General features: G+C 41.5%; 1 protein-coding gene across 1 annotated transcript in view; it reads left to right on the plus strand.

The window, feature by feature from the left end:
* Window positions 1-25499, plus strand: part of FAM171B (family with sequence similarity 171 member B) — a 64959-nt gene that overhangs the window by 14509 nt on the left and 24951 nt on the right. Inside the window, exon 2 of the mRNA XM_059393001.1 lies at window positions 23752-23985. Within this exon, the coding sequence (XP_059248984.1) occupies window positions 23752-23985 (234 nt within the window). The remainder of the gene's footprint in view (window positions 1-23751; window positions 23986-25499) is intronic.

Genomic DNA, 25499 nt, shown 5'->3' on the forward strand with positions numbered 1-25499 from the left:
GGGCAAATGCTGAGGGTATTAAAATTATTTTGAAGATAATGAAAAATACTACATTATGCGTTAAGACTGAGAACCATCAGTCTGATAGTAATACACTAGTATAGAGACACGTAAATGGCTCAGTGGTTAAGCCTCTGCCTTTGCTTGGGTCACGATGCCAGGGTTCTGGGATGGAGCCCCACATTGGGCTCCTTCCTCAGCAGGGAGCCTGCTTCCCCCTCTGCTGGTCCCTCTGCTAATGTGTGTGCGCAACTGTGCGCGTGTCTCTCTCTCTCTCTCTTTCATCAAAGAAATCTTTAAAAAATCTTAAAAAAAAAGATAAACCAAAGTATAACGGTTAAGTCTGGACCACTGTTTAGAGTCCTTTCCTTTCCCTGCCCTATATCTTTGTTTCCTTCCATCTTTACTTTTATTTTTTGTCCCTCATTAGCACTTAGTTTTGTCACTTTGGGTACACGATGATAACCTCCTGCTTCTCACACCTCCTTTTCCCTCACCTCATGGTGCTAATTTAGCTGCAGGATTGCAGAAAGAACCTTTTTATCTCCTCAAAATACTGCCCTAGGGCCTCTGAATTATAAAAAAACAAGCTTCTAAGTCTACATTGCAAGCAAGTACATTTAATTAATGTCTTCAGTGATTATCAAAAGTCCTCTTTGTCACAGAAAGGATGCTACATCAGAGAAGTCATTAAACCTTTTTATTGGCACTTTAAAAACCCGGGTGACTAGCTGAGTACTAGGTCAGGACTGTACTGTTGGAGAGGAACGGCCTCGGTGAACTTGAGACCTAAAGGAAGGCTGGTGTGGCCGCCTTGGAGAGCAGGAGACGGGGCAGGGTTTAGGTTAGGGCAAAGGTCAGCTTCTGTGCCCTGACACATTTGTTTCCATGGTTGGTGGCTTTTCCAGGACAGGCGTCCCTCGAGGGCTGTGTGGTTTGGCGGTTAGAACATGGGCTTGGGGGTTCGGGCCACGGGAGTTCAGAAATCTGCTTTGCCTCCTTAGGTGTGCTCTTGGGAGTAAGTGTGCACAACTGTTGTTAGCTGTTCAAGTTGACACGTGAGAGACGCCTTGACTTAACAGAACTTACCGATTACCGTTATTGATAGATTATTTCTAATAAATTAAATATTTCAGAGGTATGAGTACACTGTTTTGATTTATATTCTTGGTAGTATGTTCGTAAGAGTTGAGTAGGTACTCAGAAGGTAAAAATGCCAGTTTTACAACTTTCTAGCAAATGAAGCTGGATTTGTTTTCACTGGTTCTTTGTAAATGAGACTCTATAAGTACCTGTGTTTCTGTAATAAGAAATATTGAAGTGTATCATGGAATACAATTACTGTTTTTCTTTTAAAATCTAGAAGCTGCATTGTCTTTGGAATGTTACCTCAAGCAAGTGAAACATTCAAAAGCCAAAAATCAGAGTGAGGTTTTCACTACTCTGTTGATTCCTTTTGTTTCGCTGAGAAGACAAATTGGCTTTTAAGAAAGACTGAATTCAAACAGTGGTTTTTATTATTCTCTTTTCTGTCCAGAAAATCTGAACATGGGCTAGAATTATGTCAGCAGGCAAATGAGCCAACGGTCCGGCTCTGGTCTGTCGGGAAACGTTGTGTTCTAAGAGTCGTGTTTTCCTTTACGGAAGAAACCAGAAGGCTGTGCGGTTCTCTCCTTTGCTCGCCTTTGCATTGTGCTGTGAGGTATCATCTGTCCCTTAAAATGGTGTATCTTGGGACGCCCTCCTCAGAAAGAATTCTGCGGCAGAGCAGAGATCTTACTGTTTCCAGTGCATACTCAGAGGAGTAGTAAACCCTGTCTCTCACGATCACTCCACCTAGAGAGGCTCTTTCATACCCTAATGGAGACAGCTGATCGATTCACATATTGATTGGATCCAGAAGATTGCCTGCTGTGAAATTCCAACTGACTGAATTCTCAAATTGGTGTGCAGTTGCTCCTAACCAGTTCAGAATTTTCTTATGTTGAGGATATTCACAAAACAAATTTAAGCACTTTTCATTGAAAGACGAGAGGAAAGAATGGAACAGAATTATAAACTGCATGTTAAGAGAAAGGTGTTCAGAGACTATTTGCCATTCTTATTTCTCTAAGTAGGAAGCAGGAGAAAGTCATGGATTATAAAGGCCCAATAGAATTCAACAGGAACTTATTAAAAATCCCTAGTCATGTTAGAGATTGTGTCCAAATTCAAATAATAAACCAGATGAAGTTTGGAAAGTCGGCAGGACAAAAATAAATCAGAGCAGGTGGTTTGGGAGTTATTTTTTGTCCTCTTTGAATCGACTGAAAACAAAGGACTGAGCCATGTCAAAATGGTCTTTTCCCTCCTTACTCCCCAGCCCAGCAGATGGCAGGAGCCCAGTAGCCGCCCGGACTTGCGCTGGGTTCAGCAGCTTCCTGAACGGTTGGGTCCGCGGGTAAAGGTTTGCTTCCTGGTTGGTTTGGGGAAATCGATCGGCAGGCGGCAAAGGCTAACTAGACAGCTGTGTTCAAATTGACGGCTAGCTAAATGAGAGATTTGACTTCTATCACTCATTTTTTTAAATCGCTTTTTTTTTCTAAATAAAGCAGCTTATGCTATTCCCACAGGCTTTATCATAAGAGAAAGAACTATAAAACGTTAGGAATGGTAATATCTTAGTCTATAAAGTCCAATAATTAAAAATTGAATATGATATACTAAGATTCTAAGATGGAAAATTATTCAAACAGTCAAATAAGGGTGGGCATGTAGAATCCTCTTACTGAGTGTGGCAAAGGCTGGTGGTCATTCACTCTGCAGTCTCTGACTTTTTGCAAAGACTTTGAAGAGCAGGTTTTCTACTCTCAATATACCGATCATTGATAACTGGAGAGGACATAGACATATAAATATAATTCAAGGCAGGATGTTCTAATATGCCCATTAGAGTTTTACAGTGCTGTGGAAACAGGAGGTAAGGTGAGACAGACTTTCATTATTAAGGGTTGATTTTCTGATTGTTTATAGCTTAGTTACCTGCTTTTTGATCACCGCAGTTTTAGAACCTACATACCCGGGGTGGTTGGAAAGAAATCAAGGTATTTATTTATTTATTTGCCTATTGTGTCTAAAAGGAAGGTGAGCTGGTAGAACTTAGGGAAGGAAATAGAAACTTTTATAATTACTCCTGTCTTCACTATAGGAAAAAATTCCCCTACTTCTGTTTTTATTTAAGACATTTTTCATCTTAATTATGAAATATTTGAAAGAGACATATAGTCTGTATATATATAAATATAATGGATTTCCAGGTAATCATCACTGAAGTTAACCAAATATTAGCTTTTTCCTGTATTTTCTTCAGATTTCTCTGTCTCTCTATAAGGAACAACAACTAAAGATAATCAAACTCACTTTCACCCTTTTACCCACATCATGCAGAATTATTATTACATTACTATATATCTTGTAATAATTATTCTGAAGTGGGTGTCAATCTTTTTGTTTGAAAAACTGAAATAGATGTATGTACATATTAGACATATCTGAAGTTTGCTTTTTTTCATTCAACAGCGTGTATGGGGGACTTGATACATTCACACTTCATTAATTGGGTTTAATTGCTGCATAGTATTCCATAATACACTAAGGCACACTGATGTACAATTAGGTTTTATCTAGCAATTTGCTATTTGGCAGTGTACATGTGGTCCAACTAGCAGTTGTCTCCTTCTAGATGAGTCTAAGAATTCACAGAGTGTTCAGACAGAGAAGTGGGATCACCACGTGGTATGTACGGCTGCAGGATTTAGGTTTGAGCTGCGTGGCAACAGGGAGTTGCTGCAGGTTCTGAGCGAGGGAATAACAGGAAAATAACACTCAGGAAATAATAAAATGGCAGGCACTTCACTTTTGATATTATATGGAAACACTAGAAGCAAGGAGACCCCAAAGGATCTGTGGGAACACTTCTGTTGGGGCCAGACTATATTAGGATCAGTCCTCCCCTGAGATTTAATAACCCAGGTGAGAGGTGGTGGGCTCCTCGCTAAGATAGTACAGCAGATTTTTTTTGATTAAAATATTAATTGTGTACATTTATGACCACTGATGTCAAGCTTGGCCCCATGATTTGCAGTGACCCCAATTTAGTGAATATCGTATATCTTTTCCTACTGAAGTCAGAAGAAGCCATGTTGCCTTTGGCAGATGAAATCTGAGTGGAAGGGTACATGGTACTTCCAAGCAGAAACATTAAGAGCCACTGGGAGGTTCCGCTATCTTCATGCCCTGCCTCCATGAATTCCTTAGAGGAGCTGCTTTTTTTAACGTATCTAGTCTGTCCACGTAACTCTCAAAAGAAGCTGTACAATTTGCATTTTCCTGGTTACAGATAAGTGCTCAACACTTAAAAACTTTTTTTCTTCTTCTTTTCTTCTTTGTGAGCTTTTTGGTATGTGTTGTCTGTTTTCTCTCTTCTTTTTTTTCTTATTGATTTGGGAGTTTTCATATCTTTTGAATAACAATCTTTGTAGTTTATATTTTTTGCAGATCCCATTTTCCAGTGTCTAGCTTGTCTTTTAACAATGTTTTTGGGGCACCTGGGTGGCTCAGTGGGTTAGGCCGCTGCCTTCGGCTCAGGTCATGATCTCAGGGTCCTGGGATCAAGCCCCGCATCGGGCTCTCTGCTCAGCAGGGAGCCTGCTTCCTCCTCTCTCTCTGCCTGCCTCTCTGCCTACTTGTGATCTCTCTCTGTCAAATAAATAAATAAAATCTTTAAAAAAAAAAAAAAAAACAATGTTTTTTAGGGTACCTGGTGGCTCAGTGGGTTAAGCCTCTGCCTTCAGCTCAGGTCATGATCTCATGGTGCTGGGATCGAGCCTCACATCGGGCTCTCTGCTCAGCGGGGAGCCTGCTTCCTACTCTCTCTATCCCTGCCTCTCTGCCTACTTGTGATCTCTGTCTGTCAAATAAATAAATAAAACCTTAAAAACAAACAAAAAAGGACAATGTTTTTTAGACTCTTTTGTGGAAAGTTTTAAATATTTTGCTGTAGCAAAATTTCTTTCTTTTTTTTTAAGATTTTATTTATTTATTTGACAGACAGAGATCACAAGTAAGCAGAAAGGCAGGCAGAGAAAGAGGGGGAAGCAGACTCCCTGCTGAGCAGAGAGCCCGATGTGAGGCTCGATCTCAGGACCCTGAGATCATGACCCGAGCCGAAGGCAGCGGCTTAACCCACTGAGCCACCCAGGCACCCTGATGTAGCAAAATTTCTTAATCATCACATTTACGTGTGCAACTTAAAAGTTCTTTCCCTAATCTGATGTAATTTGAAAAACCCTCTGTATTTAGTTCTAAAAGTTTTTCTGTTCATATTTAAGTGTTTAACCCATCTGGGATTTATTTTTGTGTAAGGAGTGGGGTATAGACAGAGGTGAAATGATTTGAATCTTTCAAAAGTCCTTCAAAACCCATACGTGCTACATTCTTCATCCTCCATGAGCTCCAAGATATATCACGGCATTTCGAAGGTGCCTATACGCTGACACAAGGTGTTCAGTTATTTGAACTTGATGCATCATCTTTATTTAAGTATGTATTCTTTTCTCCCGAATGACTTTATGAAATAGGATTGCTTTCAGAGCTTTTCAAATGAAAACGACCCTTGCATAGCACTGAGGTGACAGACACAGCAGGAGCAGGCTCAGAAGAATGTGAATGACATTATTTTTTAATGCGGGCAGTACTGTGCTCAAGTCTGCTAATGCCGAAACGGCATGCTGTGTATGGAGAGTGAAACTACCATTTGGAATCTGAAGCAAAAACCCAGTCTGGAGTCTAGTGCTTACTGATGGGGAGAGCCACGTGGTCCAGGACGGTGTTTCTCAGCAGAGCTAGAAACGGAGTTCATGTGGAGTCCTTCTGGGCTAGTATTGAGCTGAGATTGGGGAACTTGCAGAGGTGGTGGCGGGATGACATGAGCCATGGAAGCTGGCTTCTCTGAGGTTTTTGCTGGTTGGCGGTGGGTCCACTCCTGGTCGCCTGATGTGCGAGGTGGTCACGGATCGGCTCCCTTACGGGGGTGAGTTCAAAGAGACAAGCTGTCCGTGATTTGGTGGTTAAGGAGGTTCAAGCCAGTTCCGTGGCTCTAAGGCTACAGAATGACACAGTAAGCACAGATTTATTTAATGTTTGTTCTGGTGCTTACCTATCACCATGGTTACTGAGCAGTGTGTCTTAGGAGTGGAATAGCTCTTTTACTCTTGCGTGTGTAATTCGTGTTTAGAGCTGACTACTTCGAAAGTGAGGTGATGTGGTTTTTCTTCAGAGAAGCTTGAATTCAGATTTGGGAGTGGAAAACAGTGTATCTGGTTTGGTAATAAATTTGCCTCTGCCTCTGCTCAGCTTTGCTTGAGATAGGAAAGACAATCACATACAAGTTCATCTACTGTTCCAGAATCTTGCACAATGGCCGGTATCACATCTTGGATGCCTCTGTTTTCTGCTTGAGGAAGAATAATATCTTCAATGGAGCACCACACTGTCTTCACTACTTCCTCACAATGGGATGTTGAGTAGTTTCCTTTTTGAATCCTGTTTTCCCATTTCTCAAATAGGAAGAAATACTTAAAATGGGTTTGTGAGACTTGAGATGAGTTAGTAGATATAAGCAACTTAGAACAATGTAAGTCCGTGGCATCAGTGTTAACCTCTCTTGCTTAGTGAACGTTTGGTGAACACATAAAATTTCATGTTTGAAATAGACTTACTTTTCCAACCAGTTCATTCCAGATCAGTTAAATGGAGGTTAAAATGGATGATTAAATTCTTTGCCTAACAGAAGTCATAAAAACAAAGTCTTTTTCCTAATTGGCAACTCACAAACATGGATCATTTATCAAAATTCGCTCCAAGACTTTTTAGTAAATATTAGTTATTCTGTTCCATTATGTTTCTATAATTTGTCTTTCATGTAAAATATATCTTATTGAGATTGTTTAGTTTTATAGGAATAGACAGCCTTCTTATAAACTTCTTTATGAGAAAAATTTCCAGAAAGGCCAAATTATACATGGTTAAATGTGTATAAAATATGGGCTAACTTTATGGGGGAGGTTTTGGTGAAGTCAGCGTTTCTTCAACAATTACCAGAAGAGACTTACTTTCAGAAGCTAAAAAAACACAAGTGTGGAAATATTCATTGCCAAGTGCTGTTAAGCGCTGTGTGCTATTTCATTTCCTCCCCCAGCAAACCCAGTGGGGCGCGTCTCTTAGGGCTGCCTTGTTCTCATTTCAAGGGGGATATTGAGGCCCAGCGTGGCCGGGTGGCTTGTCCCAATCGCATAAAAAGATGGAGCTGAAACTCCGGCTGTTTGGCTTTTAAAACAGACTGTACTGTCCCGGGGGGGCGGGAAATGACCCATGTGTACCCATAAAAATAAAACACAATTTTGAAATTAGAAACATAGTTACAGCAGTCTTTTTTTTTTTTCTTTTTTAAGATTGATTTAGAGAGCAGCATGCATGGTGGGGGGCGCAGTGGGGAAGGGAGAGAAACTCAAGCCGACTCCCTGCCGAGTCTGGAGCTCAACTCCGGGCTTGACCTCAAATCTCAAGATCATGACATTGGGCTGAAAACAAGAGCCAGACGGTCAACTGCCTGAGCCTCCCAAGTGCCCCTACAACGGTCATTTTTATGTGGAGCTGGGAACATGCTGATGTCCTCAGCAATGTTTAGAAACTTAGATTATGGGAACCTTTGAGCTCACTGAAATCTCATGCATATTTATGGGTACATGCATTTGTGTATCTGTAGTTGGGGGTTGTGGAGGTGAAGAGAAATCATAGATCCATCAGATAGTCAAAAGGGTTAAGAAATCACTGGCTCTGGTGAAAGAGGGGAAGTCTCTTCAGTGGAGTTTTCTGCTAATGACTGGGATGGGCAGATTTGAAAATTTCTTTCCAGGACAGCAGATGAGTCTAGTACTAATGGGTGCTTTTGTTCCCATGCCAGGACAGCAGATGAGTCTAGTACTAATGGGTGCTTTTGTTCACATGCCATTCTTCTTCTCTGCTCCTTTTCCCTTCCACTCGGTGCTCTCTCGTCTGTAGTTCCTGCCCTCTGCCGGCTTAGGACCTGGCATTTTGGCTCAGTCCACCTAGAATTTTCTCCGGTCTGCAGAGGTTCTGTTGTGAGAGGAGCTCTCTGGTGTCCGCTTAGCTTTCACCTCTGTCAGGAGCCATTCTGAAACCTCCAGGTGCGGCTCGGTGTCGCTGCTCTGTGTTCCCGTAGCATTTGGTGTTTAGGAGCACTTGGGGCTCTCAGCTGAAATGGCCCTCAGCCCATCTGCAGCCTCGCACTAGAGGAGGCTAGACTCCCGGCGCCCGGCCAAGATCTTGTTCTGTTTGCCTAACATCAGTGCTTATCACCTTGATCGACAAGTGTCAGGTACTCAGTCACTGTTAAATAAAAGAATATGATTTCTGTTCTCTTCATCATTGAGGCTCAAAAATTCCCCATCATTTTAAGTTGGTCTCAATTTCAATATTGTATCAGTTGCCACCTGATGCTTTTGCATCTGACCCTTCTTTATACTTCTGCTCTAATGCTGACTTCCTTTACTTGATCCTAAACTATTGCAATAGCTACCTTCAGTTTCTCACTGTCCAGGCCCATTTCACAGGTGGCTCCCAGTGAGATGGTCCGCTCCTCACAAGAAGAGTCTTGTCACGTTGCGTCAACAGTGGAAGGTGGTCACCTTCCACTGTGCTCAGACCCGTCTCCTCTTCCTCAGCGACTGGCGTTCCCTTAACGTTGCATTTATTTACTTTCTTTTCTTTTTTTTCCAACTCTGGTGCCTTTCTCATCTGTTCCTCCTTCCTTACATGTTCGTACTCCAGCCCCATGTTTTAAAATTTATTCCTTCCTTCAAGTTCAGCCTCAATTAATTCTTACTTGAAAACATTGTCATTTAGAATTCATATTTTCCTTTTCTGAATCCCATAATACTTTGTTCATAATTTTGTATGCCTTTCCTCCTGGGCTGTCAACTACTTCAGACTTGAAACCGGTTGTATTAAATATAACAACAACACACATGAAAATTTAGCACAGTTTCTGCACATGCTCTCTCTGGACCTGGCGCTCTACCTGATGCCTGGTCAGTATTCGGTGAGTGTCTATTCATGTGAATTTAATTGCTATCTGAAGTTTTGAAAATACCGCAGTGCTATCTACAGACCTTTTTCATACAAAATGAACACTTATATGCATGGTCCTATCTGTTTTGTCTCTTAAGATCTTTCAATTTCATGTTACTTTTCCACCTCAAAAATAATGAATGGTCCGTTTTCCTTGCAGTTTCCCGGTCTGGCAACATATTAGTTATCTGCTAATACAAGCTGCATCTTGTACGTGTCGTGGAATTAATGCTGTGTTAATGCTTTCGGCTCTTGTAGCCCCTGAATTTCTATTTGCTGGTCGGTATTCCTTTCAGATGTCTGTGGACAGGGAGCTGGCTTCGTGGTGCTACGGGAGCAGAGACGCACAGAGAAAGTGCTGGGACTCGCTCTGTCCACGTCTAGCCTTCTCGCAGCAGGGTGGGTCTCGTCTGCTATCATGAAATGCCAACCAACCCACGGTTGGTTTCAAACCCTTTCTAAAGACGTGCTGAAGCATGTGTCTGGAGGGTTCTAAATAAATTCCATTTTCTCTTTATTGGTTTAAACATACTTTGCATGTAGAAAGAACCAGAGAAGAAAGCCTCCATAAGAGAAAATGGATGTTTCCTTAAATCCTTTCCACTTGATTTTACTGTGAGTTCACGAGTGCAGCCCCGAACAAGCAAGCGCACTTGCGTTGGGCTCCTTGTGTTCTCTGTAAGGGTGCTGTCTCTGCACTCATTTTCTTCACAGGAGACGCTCTCACCCCTTCAAGAGGCAGGAAGAAAAAATAAAACAAAGCAACTAATAATGTTGGGAATAGAAGGTAAACTTAAAAGAAATTAGAATGGTTTTGAAACTTGACTGAACGTTGTTTTTCACGTTAACTCCCTGGGGAGGTAGGAGCAGTCATGTTGATGGAGTGACTGCCGTGAAATGAAATATGAATGCTCTCCTGTTTACAGGAGAAATTGGTAGCACCCTCCGGAAAGCATTTTAGGAATACAAATCAAGAAGCTTTAAACAGCTCATACTTTTTGACCTATTATTTCTCCTCCCAAGGAAACAGTGAAGAACTCAGAGGAACATTTATGTACATGGATTTTTAATTAAAGCATTGTTTGCAAATGTGAAACATAGAGATGACTAAGCATACACCAGTAGGAGAAAGTTAAATGAATAGTAGCCAATAGAATGTTCAGTAAGAAAAATGTAATTTCTAAAAAAGGTTTAATTCCATGGATACATGGCCCCAATAGAATCTTAAGTGAAGAATGCAGCTCATAATATTCTTTATTAGCTTCTTTTCTTTATTCTTTCCTACTTCTAAGTGCAAGCTCAGTGTAGTAAGTCACATCGCACACTGGAGCCAGGGAGCCGGTACCCCACTCCCCCATGACCCAGCGGGTACAGTCAAGAGAACAGTCAGTCTTAATTTCGTGAGTTTCCTTCACACCTTACTTCACATTTATGTAACCACAGACGTGTTTATACACATATACACAATATAATCTTCATGTTGTAAATCTGGGGTTTTTTCAGTATGCTATTCAAACTACTGAATGAAATCCAAGGGACTTCTGAGAAATTGAAATAGGAAACAACTTTTATTCTCCTCTGTTTTTTCTGTATTTTCTAAATACAATATTTAAAAAAAAAAAAACCTAATGAAAAAAAGCAAGTAAAGCCGAACACTTTTAAATTTGAGGCCACGGAGCTAAATATTATGTAAACAACAAATATTATTTAATAGTAAACAATAATTACGAAGAGATGCAGCCACCAAGGTCAGGTGTCTCTCACGTCCGCATCTAGTATTGTACATCTCCGATGGATTTCCCCATTCCCTGATTGCCTGGGGTGCGTGTGCCTTCAGGGCTGTGCAGCAGAGGGCCAGTGAGCACACAGGGGACTGAATGGATGCGCCCACTGCCGTCCTCAGGAAGTCATTTAAATCCTTTTATATTAAAAGAAACGGAACGATTGAACTGAAGGAGATGGCATTAGGTCATACCCCTCTCCCTCTGGGATATGCTTATTTTTTACCCTAGGTCAGTGGTTCTGAACCTCGGCTGTGCATTAGACTCATCTGGGACCTTTTAAAAATGTGATTCCCTGGACCGCATCTGCAGTGATTGTGACTTAATTGGACTGGAGTGGGGGCTGGGAATATAGCGAAAGATCCCCAGATTGAGTTAATGTTCACACAGGGCTGAGAACCACTGTCCTAGGCCAAGGGAGTTGAGTGTACCGGGAAAGGTAGCAAGAGTAACACATTATACAAACGGATGATCTTGAGGTTTTTTAAGAGGTTCATTTAATATTTTTCACTTATTTGTTCATTCAAACAGTCATGTGTTCAGAAGAGTTAAATAGATGCATATGTGTTTATAACACATGTGGTTTTCTTTTGTTTTCTTTTGTTTGTTTGTTTTTTAAAATATATATTTTTTAATTTATTTAACAGAGATCACAAGTAGACGGAGAGGCAGGCAGAGAGGGGGTGGGAAGCAGGCTTCCCGCTGAGCAGAGAGCCTGATGCGGGACTCGATCCCAGGACCCTGAGATCATGACCTGAGCCGAAGGCAGAGGCTTAACCCACTGAGCCACCCAGGCGCCCCAACACATGTGTTTTTGAAAAACAGTTGTTTCCTGGAATATTTACAATAAGACAGTAATGTGAACAGGCAAACTCAGAATTCACACAGGACCATTTCTTACCATTGTTAGCCAGAGGAGTTTAACCCTATACTTCTGAGCTCGAGCACTTTACATGTGCTCTTCCCAGTACCGGCTCTCTGCCCATTTGACTCTTTCATGAGCATTTTTGAAGGCAACTCACGTCTTTGTATTTCTCACAGTGACTGGCCCAGACCTTGTACATAGTAGGTACTTAATAAAATTGTGTAGCAAACACATACAGAGGCTCCAAAACTTTCTTGGCTCATAGACCCTTTAGCATCTCAGGAATTCGTGAGAGTGTGTGACCTAACAACTTAGTAGTCATTTGAAAACAATAATGCCTACTTGCTAATAACTAAATGGGTTGTAACTTGTTAGGACACAACTTCTCAGCCCTCAGAATGAGACTGAACTCTGCTGCCTCCATTTCCCCTTCGATAATCATTGTCAAGCAATATTTACTTTTTGTCAGAGCAATCACTGAACACCCACCTTCACAATGAGGTAATGCTATTGATTGAGGCCAGTACCTTGAATTAGGGACTCAACCCAGCTTTGGTGGTGGCCAACAGATGTTATCATTGTGCCTGCTTGAAAATTTACCCCAGTGAATTTATAGCCCCTTTGCTGGCTTTGAGCACAATGTGGGAACTGGGGCCCCAAATCTCAGGCTTCTGATATTTTTCTGTTTTAGGTATTACAGATTTGTTTACTAAATATTCATCACTTCCGTCATTTGCTTTAGGTATTCAACTGCTAAGCCTAGCCATACATTCCAAGAAAAGAGATTAGTCACACTATTTCTTTGCGGCATTAAGACACGGTAAAAATAGGTACTAAGAAAAGGTGCTTAACTGGATTCAAGGTGCTGTACTAATAAATACTTTGCAGTACTGTATTCTTTGATTCTGAGTTGTCTTTAAAATTTGAATTTGTCTTATAAACAATGGTAAATAAAACATTTCTGCTGCAGGATAAATAGTAGGCTTTCCTGTTAATGGGCTGTAGAGATGCTGGTCTTTGGGAGGCGTTCGATAGTTCCCCGGGCAGGAGGTGGGGTTTGCGGCCCATCTCAGCTGGTACAGACAGGTGACCTACCGGAAAGGCCAGTCTAGAGAAACGAGCTAAAGTGGACTTCTGCAGTGAGTTCTCTTACTCCAGGTCCCCTGGCTTAAAATTGTGCAGCTCCAAATAGTACTCACACTCTACAGTCTTGTAGCTCGGAGATGTTACATCCTTTCTAGACACTTGGTGGGAAATATTTCTGGGGCATAATTTTGGGGGGATATTTTTGCTTTGGTATTCCAAATCCATTTTAGGATGTTATATAAATAGCAATAACTTGTCTCTCCTTTTGGCCTGGATGACACAATCCTCTTTAGACCTCATAAATTATACTGACTGAGAATACTTGAGAACTGTGAAGGAGGCTGTAGAACTCTGTCCAAATGAAGGAACGCACTCGAATCATCCCCAACAGGGTGTTGTACCCTACCTAGAGAGAGTGTGACTTATCTCTTCTCTTGGAATGCATGCCTAGGCTTAGCAGTTGAATACCTACAGGCAGTGACCTGATGATCAATGACCTCTAGCCCAGTTTTCATTGTTACGTTCAGGAGAGGGAAGAGTGATGGTTCTCTACAGCTCTTCTCGTTTCTCCCGTGTACTGTCATCCGTGCGTTTGAGGCACCCAGGGGAAAACATGAACTAGTCAAAGATTCCTAATGGTTTTCCTTTTAATAGCATTTTACTAAGAAACGTAAGCCTTTGTGAAATAGAGTTCATAAAACCTTTATATTAAAAATGTTCCTTAGTTGTTTTTCCAAATGGGGCTTTTTCCCTTAGAGTAGTCTTTTTGTTTCCACCTCTATTATTTGTTTCCATTTTTATTTCCAACTTCCAGTTTTGTTTCTTGGTCTATACTAGAGGACTATTCAACAAATTAGTTGAAGTTGAGTAATAATTGGTATAATTGCTTTTCTTTTTCTTTTTTCTTTTTAAGATTTATTTGAGAGAGAAAAAGAGAGTATGAGCGGGGCTAGGGGAGAGGCAGAGAGAGAAAGAGAATCTTGAAGTAGACTCCCCCGGAGTGTGGAGCCCAATGCAGGGCTTGATCTCAAGAGCCAGAGGTCATAGACTGAGCTGAGATCAAGAGGCAGGTGCTTAACCAGCTGAGCTGCTCGGGTACCCTGCAACTGCTTTCCTAAAGAAAAGCAACATGGTTGCTCTGATCTTGGTTCTTGAATGAATGAATCTGTTGAAAGAAGTAACTCAAGGAGGAAGTGGTAAAGGATCAAAGACTCTCACTTAGCTTCAGGCATGTAACTTCCACGTCGTCTGTGAGCAGAAAGGGCCTGCCCGTGTCCTTGTCCTGCTCTACTTAGGAGCTCACCTGCCTCGTTTGACACATTTGCGTCTCCCCTCGCAGTCCTTAACTCCTGGGCTGGGGCTCTGTCTTACTGGCGTCAGAGTGAGGGACTCGGCCACGCATTCAGTGATTCATTCAAAACTCGGGACTGTTATTTGAGGATACAGGAGTTAATAAGACAAAAAAGTCCATGACCTCATAAAGCTAACATTCTAGTACGGGAAACAGAAAATGAACATAATGAGGAAATCTTATAGCGAGTTAAGAAGGGATTACGGCAGCGTGGGGTGTGGGAAGAGTGTTGACACGACCGACTGCGTTGCTCAGTCCTTGCATGTGTCCAGTGGGGCCTGGACCCTAACCCTAGGAATGCGCCCCTTGGAATGTTCACTGTGTTACTGATGAATGTTACTGTATATGCCTGGGGCAATGGGGGGCCATGCCCTTCAGCCTGTCAAGCCTTTTCCTCTACCTTCGTCTGAGTTAGGCGCCCAGCACGTTTGTGGCAGCGGGACCGGTGCTTTTTCAAGCAAGTGAAAACCTGATCCTTCACTTTCCCTCTCTGGGCTCTAGGATCTTCTGTTGCTCCACATTAATGCCACCATGCATAGCATCGTTTGTAAATGGAAGTTAACTGAATTTGTGAGTGAGTGAAGGAGAAATTGTCTGTGATGATGAGGCAGGATGAAAAACTGGGAAGGAGAGATGAAAGTCAGGTTGGGAAATGACTCTGGAGTGAGCTTGGGCAAGATGTTTTAGGAGCTAGAGTCCGACTGCTCTACTTCCGTCGAGGAAGAGAGCTTTTGGGTGGGCAAGAAGGAACTGAGTCCAAGTGCTAATGGCCCAGACCTCTCACTCGTCCCTGTTGAATCGTTTGCAGTGTGCTTATTTTTCCTTTTTAAGTAGGCTCCCCAGCATGGAACCCAACGTGGGCTGAAATCACAACCCTGAGATCAAGACCTGAGCTGACAGCAAGAGTGAGACACTTAGCCCACTGAGACACCCAGGCATCCCTATGTGCTGATTATTAAGTTAGAAGACTCCTTTTAGCTTATCCCTGTCATTAGTTGTAGAGAATCCTACTCATTTAGCCTCTGGTCATAATGGAGAAAATGTGTATTTTATTTGCTTTGTAACATGTTTCACCTTTGGAGATAATGTCCTTATTTTATTTCTTTGGTTTCTTCTTTGATTTGACATTTTCTCTGTCATATTAACTTACTGCAAATAAATTTGTTTCTGCTTCAAACAGGAACAGTTGTTTTTGTTGTTGTTGTTAATTCTAGAGCCAGTAAGAATTTTGGATCCAATCTGGTACTTAAGCAATGAAAAGGCAGCTTTTCTATTTTAGTGAGCTTTGGTTGCTGTTCGTCTTTAGTTCAGCAGAGTCTTTTGTTCCTTTGGAAGGAGAAGGCTCTGTGTCCGGCCTGGAAGTGCCATAAAGATTGAACTGTCTCCGCCCTCTCCACTCCGCTCTATTGAATGTGAATAATACGGTTCTTTCTCCTTACCAGCTTCTCTGTTGTCCTTGTTTTGTTTCTGTCCTTCCAACCCTCCTTCTAATTGAACTAGGGAAATTGTGCTGGTACCCTAGGAGAAAGAGTTGTAAAACTGTGCTGGTATTGTTTTGTAATAGTAAAAGTAAAACTTTTAAATTTAATCTTTCCTATAATACAGTTGCATTCTATTTATTGAGCAAGTTTTGCTACTTATACATTATTCTGTAGTTAAAATTTCCAAGTTAAATATTGTTATGAAGAAGAAGAAAATGTATTAATTTCTGAAAGGAAAAGGAATCTTAATATTTATTTGTTGCTATTGTTGCAATAATATATTTCTCACTGATAACTGTGGATTAAACTCAAGATTGTACGCGATCCTGGGGCTGAAAAGCAGCTGTAACTTCAGGTGGCCTCTGGAAATCCTACAGTCAGTCCTTCCTCAGCCACTTGCGATTTTCCTGTCTCTCTCCCTTCACTTCTCTTCTTTCTCCTACTCTTCTTCCCACTTTTCTTCCTGACCCGTGTCGCATGCTTCTAGAATACATGTTCCGAACCCCTTCCTAGACTCTGGTAGGACACAGGGCCGATGTGGAATAACACTGGCTGTGAAGAAACTTACTCTCACAGAGAGTACAAGCAGAAAGCACGACATGGACCAGAACGCATCCTGTGCCGTCCGACTAGTAGGACAGGAGAGAAGGTCCCGTCTGACAGAAGTAAGGCCAAATTCATTTGCGCTACACTTTAAAGAACGGAGTAGGATTTTGATGGGTAGAGATGAAAAAAGAGAAGTAGATTTTCAGATGAAAGAAGTGAATTATGTAGCAGGAAAGTGGGTCAATCTCGAATAGTGACCTTTGACCCATTTACGTGACACTGCAGAGCAGGAATCAGCAAACTTTTTGTGGAAAAGTGCCAGATAGTAACTGTTTATCTTTGCAGGCCATATGGCTTCTGATGCAGCTGTCAGCTCTGTTGTTTTATAGCAAAAGCAGCCACAGGCCATGCGTGAGTGCGTGCTGTGGCAGGGTGACGGTAAAACCTCATTTACAGCAATCCGTGGTGGGTCAGAACCGGCCGCAGGTGGTCAGTCCCCAAACAGACGGGTCTAGAAAGCAGGGTGGTAGCCAGATCTTAGATTTTGAATGCCAGACTAAAGAATTGGGAATTAATTTATATTCTCTTTAGTGAAACCATGATTGTTATGTCTCTACTAAAGGTTTTAAATACGCGGACATTTAAATTTGGGACCAGATTTTTCTTTTTACAAGATTTTTGTATGTTTACACTACAAGATATTTGTATAGCTAGCTCTAAGTTATGACTTCTGTGACTAGATGTCTTGTATGAAAATGGCAAAGAATGAATAAAACCTGATTTGGGTCACAGCCAGAAGTTTGTCGTCTTCCGGGTTCTCACCACAAAGTCTCTATCATAATGGACCAAAAAGTCAGATTGTGGAAAACAGGAGAGAATAAATGGGTAGGTGCTCTGGTGATCGAAACTAAAGATGTTGACATCCCCCTGTCCAAGAAATGATAGTGGGAATTGATTCCGAAGAAAATACTAAATTCACATTTTTTTTTATATTTAAAAAACTATGCATCAAGGTATGATTGACATGTAGAAAGCTATATATACGTAATATACGCGCTCCGTAAGTTTGGAGTGTGCCCGTGAAACCACCACCGCCGTCGGGCCGAGGCGTGTGCGTCCGCTCGCAGAGTTGCCTGACACCCTGTCACTGTTTCATCATCGTCATCGGCATCGACTCTCCTTGTGGTAAGAACACTTACAGATTTGCCCTGTAGCAAACTTGAACTGTGTAGTGCAGTAGTATTAGCAATAGGCACTACGCGGCATGGTAAGTCGTCAGAACTTAGTTCTCTTACGTGACTGAAACTTGGCGCAGTTGGGCCCTCACCCCCCTCTTCGCTCAGTCGTGGCCATCACCGTTCTGCTCTCTGCTTCTATGGATTTGGTTATTCTGGATGCCACATAGAACATATAATCATAACACTATGTTTGTTTCTGGGTGAGGGTTAGTTCACTTAGCGCAATGTCCTCCAGTCTCTAAACTGTAGAAAACGGCGGGATTCCCTCCTTCTGACCCGGGATAGTCCAGTGTATGTACAGGCATCTTCTTGATCTGTTCGTCCACTGTTGTGCGTTTAGGTAGTTCCAGTATCTAACACGTGGATACTTATTATAGGAATTGTTGTATACATAGATTTTAAATTAATCCTTAAAGCAAGATTGGGTCATCTTTATGTTTGTATTCCCAGTACCTGCTAGAGCAGATCTGGCCCAAAGTGGACGTCAATAAACATTTGATGGGTGTAGTAATGAAGGTGAATATTTCTTTAAAAAAAAAAAAAAGATTTTATTTATTTATTCGAGAGCGAGAACATGCAAGCGGGGTGGGGGAGGGACAGTAGGAGTCGGAGAAGCAGAGCCGTGGGGCTCGTTCCCAGGACCCTAAGATTGTGACCTGAGCTGAAGGCAGATGCTTAACTGACTGAGCCACCCAGGCGCCCATGGAGAAATTAGAATACTTCTAATCCTTCCCAACCATTTCATTCCACTATTATTTTTATGCTCTTCATTAGTCTGGTTCTCATTAGAATACATAAACCTCAATAAAGTTTTAAAATCTTATTGTTAGAGTGTTGTATAGAACAATTTGATCTCTGATCTGTCTATAAAAGCTTTATAAACCTAGCATGTTTTAAGCATTATATTCCTAGAGAAAAAAGATTGTTGTATGTTAAATGAAATGATTGCAGATGCTTGAAATATAATGGAAAAAGAAGTAAGCTAGTTTTTGTACTGGAGAAATCTGAAAATAAGGTGGCTTCTCTGTGGGCACAGTTATAACCTACAGAATGGTAACAACCTAAGAAGGTGATGTCGAGTGCTCTCGAAAAGTAGTGGGGTTATAATTTATCAGCCCACCCCACTTTAAGTTCTAGATGACAGCCAAACAAATGGCTAGCTTTACTTTTTTCTACACCCTTCCTAGGCTTTGAGTTACCTCTCTGTCCTATAGCAAAACTGTAATACAGTGTTCGTTCTAACATGCTTTTTCAGGAGCCCTTCTGTGTAGATTAGTCTTTTGAATTTTAGTGATTCTCACTACTGAACAATGCTTTTAATCATGTGGTAGTTAAAATTTCCCCCAGCAACCTCAGGACCGTGCTCATTGATGTGTATTTTGTTTTTGTTTCTCTCAACATTCAGATTATGTGTTTTCCTGAGGGCTCAGTTGAAATCATTTGATATTGAACCATTTTTAAACTAATGGTGACATATTGAAAAGAAGATTATGTGGGCAAGACATAATAATTATAATTAAGTGACAGAGAAAATACCAAGTGCATGGAAAGCTGAACAGTACAGTGGAGAAGGGTAGACAGATTACAGAGGCAAAAGCACCTGTGGTTGAAAATTATATATTTAATCACAGAATCTGCCCCATCTAAATGCCAAAGTATTTTTGCTGGAGGAGAGAACTAGTAAAGGGTATTGTTATGGAGATTCTATGTATGGGGAACTTCTGCTTGCTAGGCCTGTTTGCTGATCAGCTGTTGACATCATGGAAGTCAGAAATGTCCTATTTAAGTCACCAGCAGGCAAGTCTTTATCACTTCTCCTTTTATGTGGAAGAAGAAGTATCGTTTGTGTGCCTTTAATTGCAGTGAGCAGGCCTCCAGCTGAGACTTCGGGTTTTCGCTTTCCTTGGTGCTGGTTTTGCTCTTTATGCTGGGACCAGACAAACCAGGCAGAGGGCTGGGGCAGGAGACTCAGAGGGTCAGCAAACCACCACTTCCTTCTCTGCACTGGCCAGAAGGAAATAAGGAAGCTTTGGAATATGCTGAAAACCGCATCTAAGGCCTTTCAGTGAGAGATGTGGGGAGTAGAGTGGGGAGAACTTGGAGTCCAGTGAACCAGTCTGCGGATGCTGCTTCAGCCCATCTTAATCTGTGCGACTTTAGCCATAGTGTCCTTGCCTTAAAGCAGGGTAAGTCTCGCAGATGGCTATTAGGAAGACACTGGACAGCATGTATAAAGTTTCTGGCACTGGGCTAGGTGTATGTGTGTGTGTCACCAATAGCATACGTTTTTTTCCAGTTTGAGCTAGAGAGGACACTGCTGGTCAGGGTTACATCCTGTCCTGACGCTACAAGGTCTATCTACGGTGCACATAGCCAAGGTCTGACCTTTGCCAGTCACTTTTTCCCTGAATTTGATTTTCATTTTCTCATCAAATTTAGTCATTAACATAATGATTACATGTGGAAAATAAAATAATCCATTCCGAATTAGAAAATGTTTTAGAAAACATTTATTAATCAAACCCAGCTTCAGAATGTCAGGAGGCTTTAGTGTGTCTTATTTTGGCAACCGTATTTTTACAGGATGAAGCAGATGGAATACGCGGTGTTTTAAAGAATTTAGCTCAAGATCTTAGTGCACATTGGAATTTGTCTATTAATCAAGGGCTCTGAGAATTGCTGAAATTAATCTTTGGAGCAAATGAATTCATCAAAATTCCCATTCCTAAATATGCTGTTGAAGGAGCCATTGTAGGTATATTTCATAGGAATAAGACCGATTATCAAACTTGGAGAGAATCGTGTGCCCTTTTAGTTATGTGCCATCTCCTTCTCCTGTGTCTTACCCTATTTTTGGTACATAACATTATCCTTCCTTCTGTTCATCTTCTCTTAGAAAAGATTGAGTAGTGCTTAAATAACACATCCTGCATTTGCACTCGTGCCGTTGCTTTGGAAGCAAGCGACCAGTCTGACTGTGGTTGCAAGGAATAAGGGTCGTTGGGGAAGGATCGTGGTTCAGCTCACAGACCAGGAAGGGCTGTAGGACCAGCCATGGGAGACCTGGGGAGGCTCGGTGAGCAGGCACTCGTGCATGTTCTAAGATGCGCCGGTGCCGGCAAGCGTTAGCCTCTGTGTAACTTCAGCCACATTGTGAGGTCCTGACAGCATCTTTCTGGCCCCAGTTAGTTGGATGCTTTTTGTCCGCGGCTCAGTCCGTTTCTTCTTAGGGGAGTAGGAGCTAGGAGGCTCGGGGGATTATTTTGAACAGGGCAGCTGCTTGTCCTCCACGGTACATAGCTGACTGTACTGACGGGCCTATTCAGGGATGTTCAGTGCAGGTGGCCCTCATGTCACATAGAGTACAGCCTTTTATTTTTTTACCCCAGTTGTAGTTCCCACTTGAGTTTGAGGCCTTAGTTTAGTATGTATTTTTTTCTTTGTGATTGATGTTATATAAGCATTTCTCAGTAATTGCAGCATCATGTTCCTTGAATTAACTTTAGTAATGTGATCCCAAGACTCCCTGTTATATGGTCTAAAGGTGGCTTTGGAATCACTCCTGGGAACGTTGAAGGCTGGCGAGGCCTCCTAATACATGTGAGCCTTCGGGGCAGTCCACATTACTTGTCTGAATCCTCTTTTTTCACTGGTAAAGTGGACTCGGTATCACATACGTTACAAAGGTATATGGAGATTTTTGTGATAATATATATGCGAGGCTTGCATTAGGAATGTATTTATCCCCAGTCCTCCATATTTTGATTTTAAATGTTACAAATATGATTTTTCTTTTTTTACTTTAGAGTAATGGGGTGAACTTATAAAATGATGAGAAAATAGTTAAATAATTTGAGGAACAGTAGGTGCCAAAGCCCAGGGCTTAGTTCACTTTTTAGTACCTGATACTCCCAAATTTATCTATTAAAAGTAATGATAGTAATGACTATTCACAAAGAATTTAACTTCCCACAAGGCTGCCTGTTATTAAAAATGCTGAGAAAGCAGAGTGCTGGAGAAACCCCAGTGACCTCTGTTCTCCATATATATATTTGAATATATATGAGATTGTTGTCCTGGAAATGAACGACCTTTTAGACAGACTGCTGGAACCTCATTTTAAGGTATGACTGTCCAGTACAATTTGTTTTTCCCCATCTCTGCCCTCTAAACTGTGGCTAGAGTTGCTTTAAGAGCTAAGTCAGGTCAGTGGCTTAAGAGCACGAGCTTGGAGGAGAGAAGGTCCAAGTTTGTGTCCTGTTTTCTCCATCGGCTGGGGGTTGGGCATGAGTAATTAGAAAACAGTTACCAATATATATGATGACAAGAACAGTGATATTTCTGTAATAGGGTCTTGAAGAGTAAATGGAATGATGCACTTAAAAACTGACACAATGCCTGGCTCATTAATCCTCAACATAGTTTAGTTCTTGTGGTTATGATTACTATGTGTAGTATTACCGTGCTGTTATCATGCATGAGAGGGGATATGCTCTGAGAGACCTTTGTGTTGGACTGTATGAGGAACAGTGTTTGGATAATGACTGCCGTTTTAAAGATTTTATTATTTATTTATTTATTTGACAGAGAGAAATCACAAGTAGATGGAGAGGCAGGCAGAGAGAGAGAGAGGGAAGCAGGCTCCCTGCTGAGCAGAGAGCCCGATGCGGGACTCGATCCCAGGACCCTGAGATCATGACCTGAGCCGAAGGCAGCGGCTTAACCCACTGAGCCACCCAGGCACCCCCGTTTTAGATTCTTGAAAGAACAGAGCTCTTTCCGAGCTGGCTAGGTTGTATCTTTCCTAGGACTGGGTGATTATTGCAGCAGTTCTATTTGTATTTAAAATGTCTTTGTTGGGGCTCCTTGGAGGTTCGGTGGGTTGAGCCTCTGCCTTCGGCTCAGGTCATGTTCCCAGAGTCCTGGGATCAAGTCCCGCATCGGGCTCTCTGCTTGGCAGAGAGGGTTAAATACATCTTTAAAAAATACTAAGGACTGAGGACTAATTCTGTGTCAATGTGTTTACAAAGATGTATTTACTTATTTTAGAGAGAGAGAACACGCGTGCGGGTGTGAGGGACAGAGAGAGAGAGAATCTCTGGCCTAAGTAGGGTCCTCGGTGAGCAGGGACCCTGATGTGAGGCTCCACCTCTGGACGCTGGGATCACGACCCGAGCAGGAACGGAGTCAGACAGCTGACCGACTGAGCCAACCACGTGCTCCCTCTTGAGGGACTTTCACTGATGACTGTTTGTAAAATAGTCTCCAGTTATGCAGTAATGATTTTTATTATTAATAATGATATTAAGTGACAGCCGCACTGTCCTGAGCACATTATCTGTATGATTTCATTTTATTACCTCAAAGTAGTTACTATTCCCCTGATTTTACAGAGGAGCAAATGGACTTGAGAAGTAACTTCCCCCAGGTCACAATCTAGGGAGTGGCAGAGATTGACCTTGACTGACTCCAAAGCCCATTAATGGTGCTTCCAAGAGAAGGCATCTTTGGCAAAGGTGTTGTGATACAGGCTTTACAAAGGCATTTCCATGGTGATACAAGTTCTTTTTAACCAAGACATCAACGTTAGGAAATTCATGAACATATTGTCAAGATCTGTAAAGCTGGAGGTTTAAGTTAGAAAACAAGTTAATTTTGATTTTCCTCAGTGTATTGTCTTACTGTGCTTTGTTATACATTTAACAGAAATACTTTTTGATATTTTAAGGATGTTGTTTTGATATTTTGTAATTTGAAACACATCCTTTGCTTTCCAGACAACAGAGCCAAATGAAGGAGCCAGCCATGTACTCAGTTTGGTGAGATTGCATTTCATTCCAGCAACTTGGGCTACATTTTCAGTTAGTTAATTGATAGCATTAGGATTAGGGAGGCCAAGTAAAAATGTGTTCTTCTGAAGAGAGAACCAGTCTCTTCTCCTTATCCACTGCTTCCTTTTCCTTTGTTATTGGCAGAAGAAATTAGAATACTGTCTTATTAACAATAAATTCACATGTATTCAGTTTTAGAAAGAATAATGAACTTGTTGGAATGTTTTTATACCTCTTTCTTTATACCTCACACATATGTATTTCCAGATTCTACCAGCAGTTTTGTGCTGTTATTCAGATATCTTGAACGACATTTTACAGCATAGCGTCGTATACGTTCCAGGGTCTAACCTGCTGCCCTTTCTGGTTTTTTTCTCCTCCAGTGTCTGTATTTATGCTGAAAGTCCAGGTGAATGACATCATCAGTCGGCAGTACCTGAGTCCAGCGGTCGTAGAAGTGTTTGTAAACTACACAAAGACAAATTCCACAGTCACTAAGAGCAACGGAGCCGTGCTGATAAAAGTGCCCTACACACTGGGGCTCAGCTTAACCGTGGTTGCTTACAAAGATGGCTACGTGATGACATCTCTGCCGTGGAAGACTGGAAAAATGCCAAGTAAGCACGTGCAGGGTTGTGCCTTTACTAAATGTAAATGGGTTTTGGTTTGCTTGTTTTTTTCTTCTTTGGGACTCTTGTTCTGGTAAAATAAAAATGAGAAGCGCCTATATGAAGTCCATACAGAGAGGTTGGAGTGAGTGCCAGTTTGGAGAAAACTTGCTTTTATTTAGTTTTCCTACAGAGGCTTGACACAAGAGGCTCTGCTCAGGTACAAACCTGATCTGCAGGGGTCGTGGGAGGCTTGGCCTGCCCTGGTGGGTGAGCCAGAAGCAGTGTGGACCGGATGAGGAAAGGATGCTCTCCAAAGAGGAGACAGAAAGTCAGATTTATGTGCCGAACAATAAGGCGGTTAGCACAGATTCTCAAGTACCTTAACTGTAAGTGGTTTGGAAACTGAACTTACTTTAACAGCGTATGATGTTTAGGCCAAAAGCAGGGCTAAAATGCATTCAGGGATCCTCGCTATCAACCTGTGGTTGTGTTCCTGGTGGTGGTAACAACAGCCTGTGGCTAGAGAGGGCGTGAAAAGAAGGGCAGGACCGGAGGCCTGCGGAGGACAGAATCAGTAATCACCGCACGATCACTTCACCCTACACACAGATCAAAACATCGCACACCTTAAACTTACACAGCATGAGAATTACATCTCAGTAAATCGGAGGCGAAAAAATAAGAAATGATAGGACTTAGTGTGACTAATTGGATTTGGAGAAGTCCAGGCCATACCAGGTAGCAGAACGCAAGTCCTGCTGATTGCATGTGTGACACATTAGGTCGTCAGACGTCTTCTTTCTTTGAATTGTGATGGTTCTTATTAGAATCTACACACTTTATTTGCTTTCATGTTGGAAACATTTGAATTCTTGAACCATTATTGAAGTTTAGAATGAGAAAGAAATGAAAAATTAATTAGATAAACCAAGATTCACATAAAGGAAATATAAAAAATTGTGACTCAAATCTGAAGAAGGATATGTCTGAGGTGACTCCATGGCATTGTGTGCTTTCGTTTTCTTTAAAGACAAATCAAGCACAATTATTCACTAAGTGAAAGTTAGAAGAATAATGACAGAAACCAAAAGTAAGATAGGAAAAAGAAAATAAACAGGAAAGTAGATGAATGTTAATTAAAAAAAAAAAAAAGAGCTAATTGACAAAATGCTAGTTCCTTGAAATAAAATTACAAATGCATTGGCCTAACGTAAACAGGCAAGTGAAAAAGGAAAAAATATATAAAATATATAAAGATCATAAAAATGTTCTAGATCAAATTTGATGGCCATAATCTTAAAAAGTCTAATAAACAATTTCGTGATACTATAAATGATTTTGTTGATCTTAGATGAGGTAGACTAATAGCCATGGATAAAATGTTCCGAGTAAAAATAGCTTAATTCAAAGGCTATTTTAAAAAAGTACTCCAAATCAAAATTTTATAAAACCAGTGCAGCCTTAATTCAGGGACCTGACAAAAATAATGCAGACTAAATGCTCTCATATGTGCGCACTCT

Source organism: Mustela nigripes, chromosome 3 (genome assembly GCF_022355385.1).
Source record: "Mustela nigripes isolate SB6536 chromosome 3, MUSNIG.SB6536, whole genome shotgun sequence".
In the NCBI taxonomy this organism is placed as follows: domain Eukaryota; kingdom Metazoa; phylum Chordata; class Mammalia; order Carnivora; family Mustelidae; genus Mustela; species Mustela nigripes.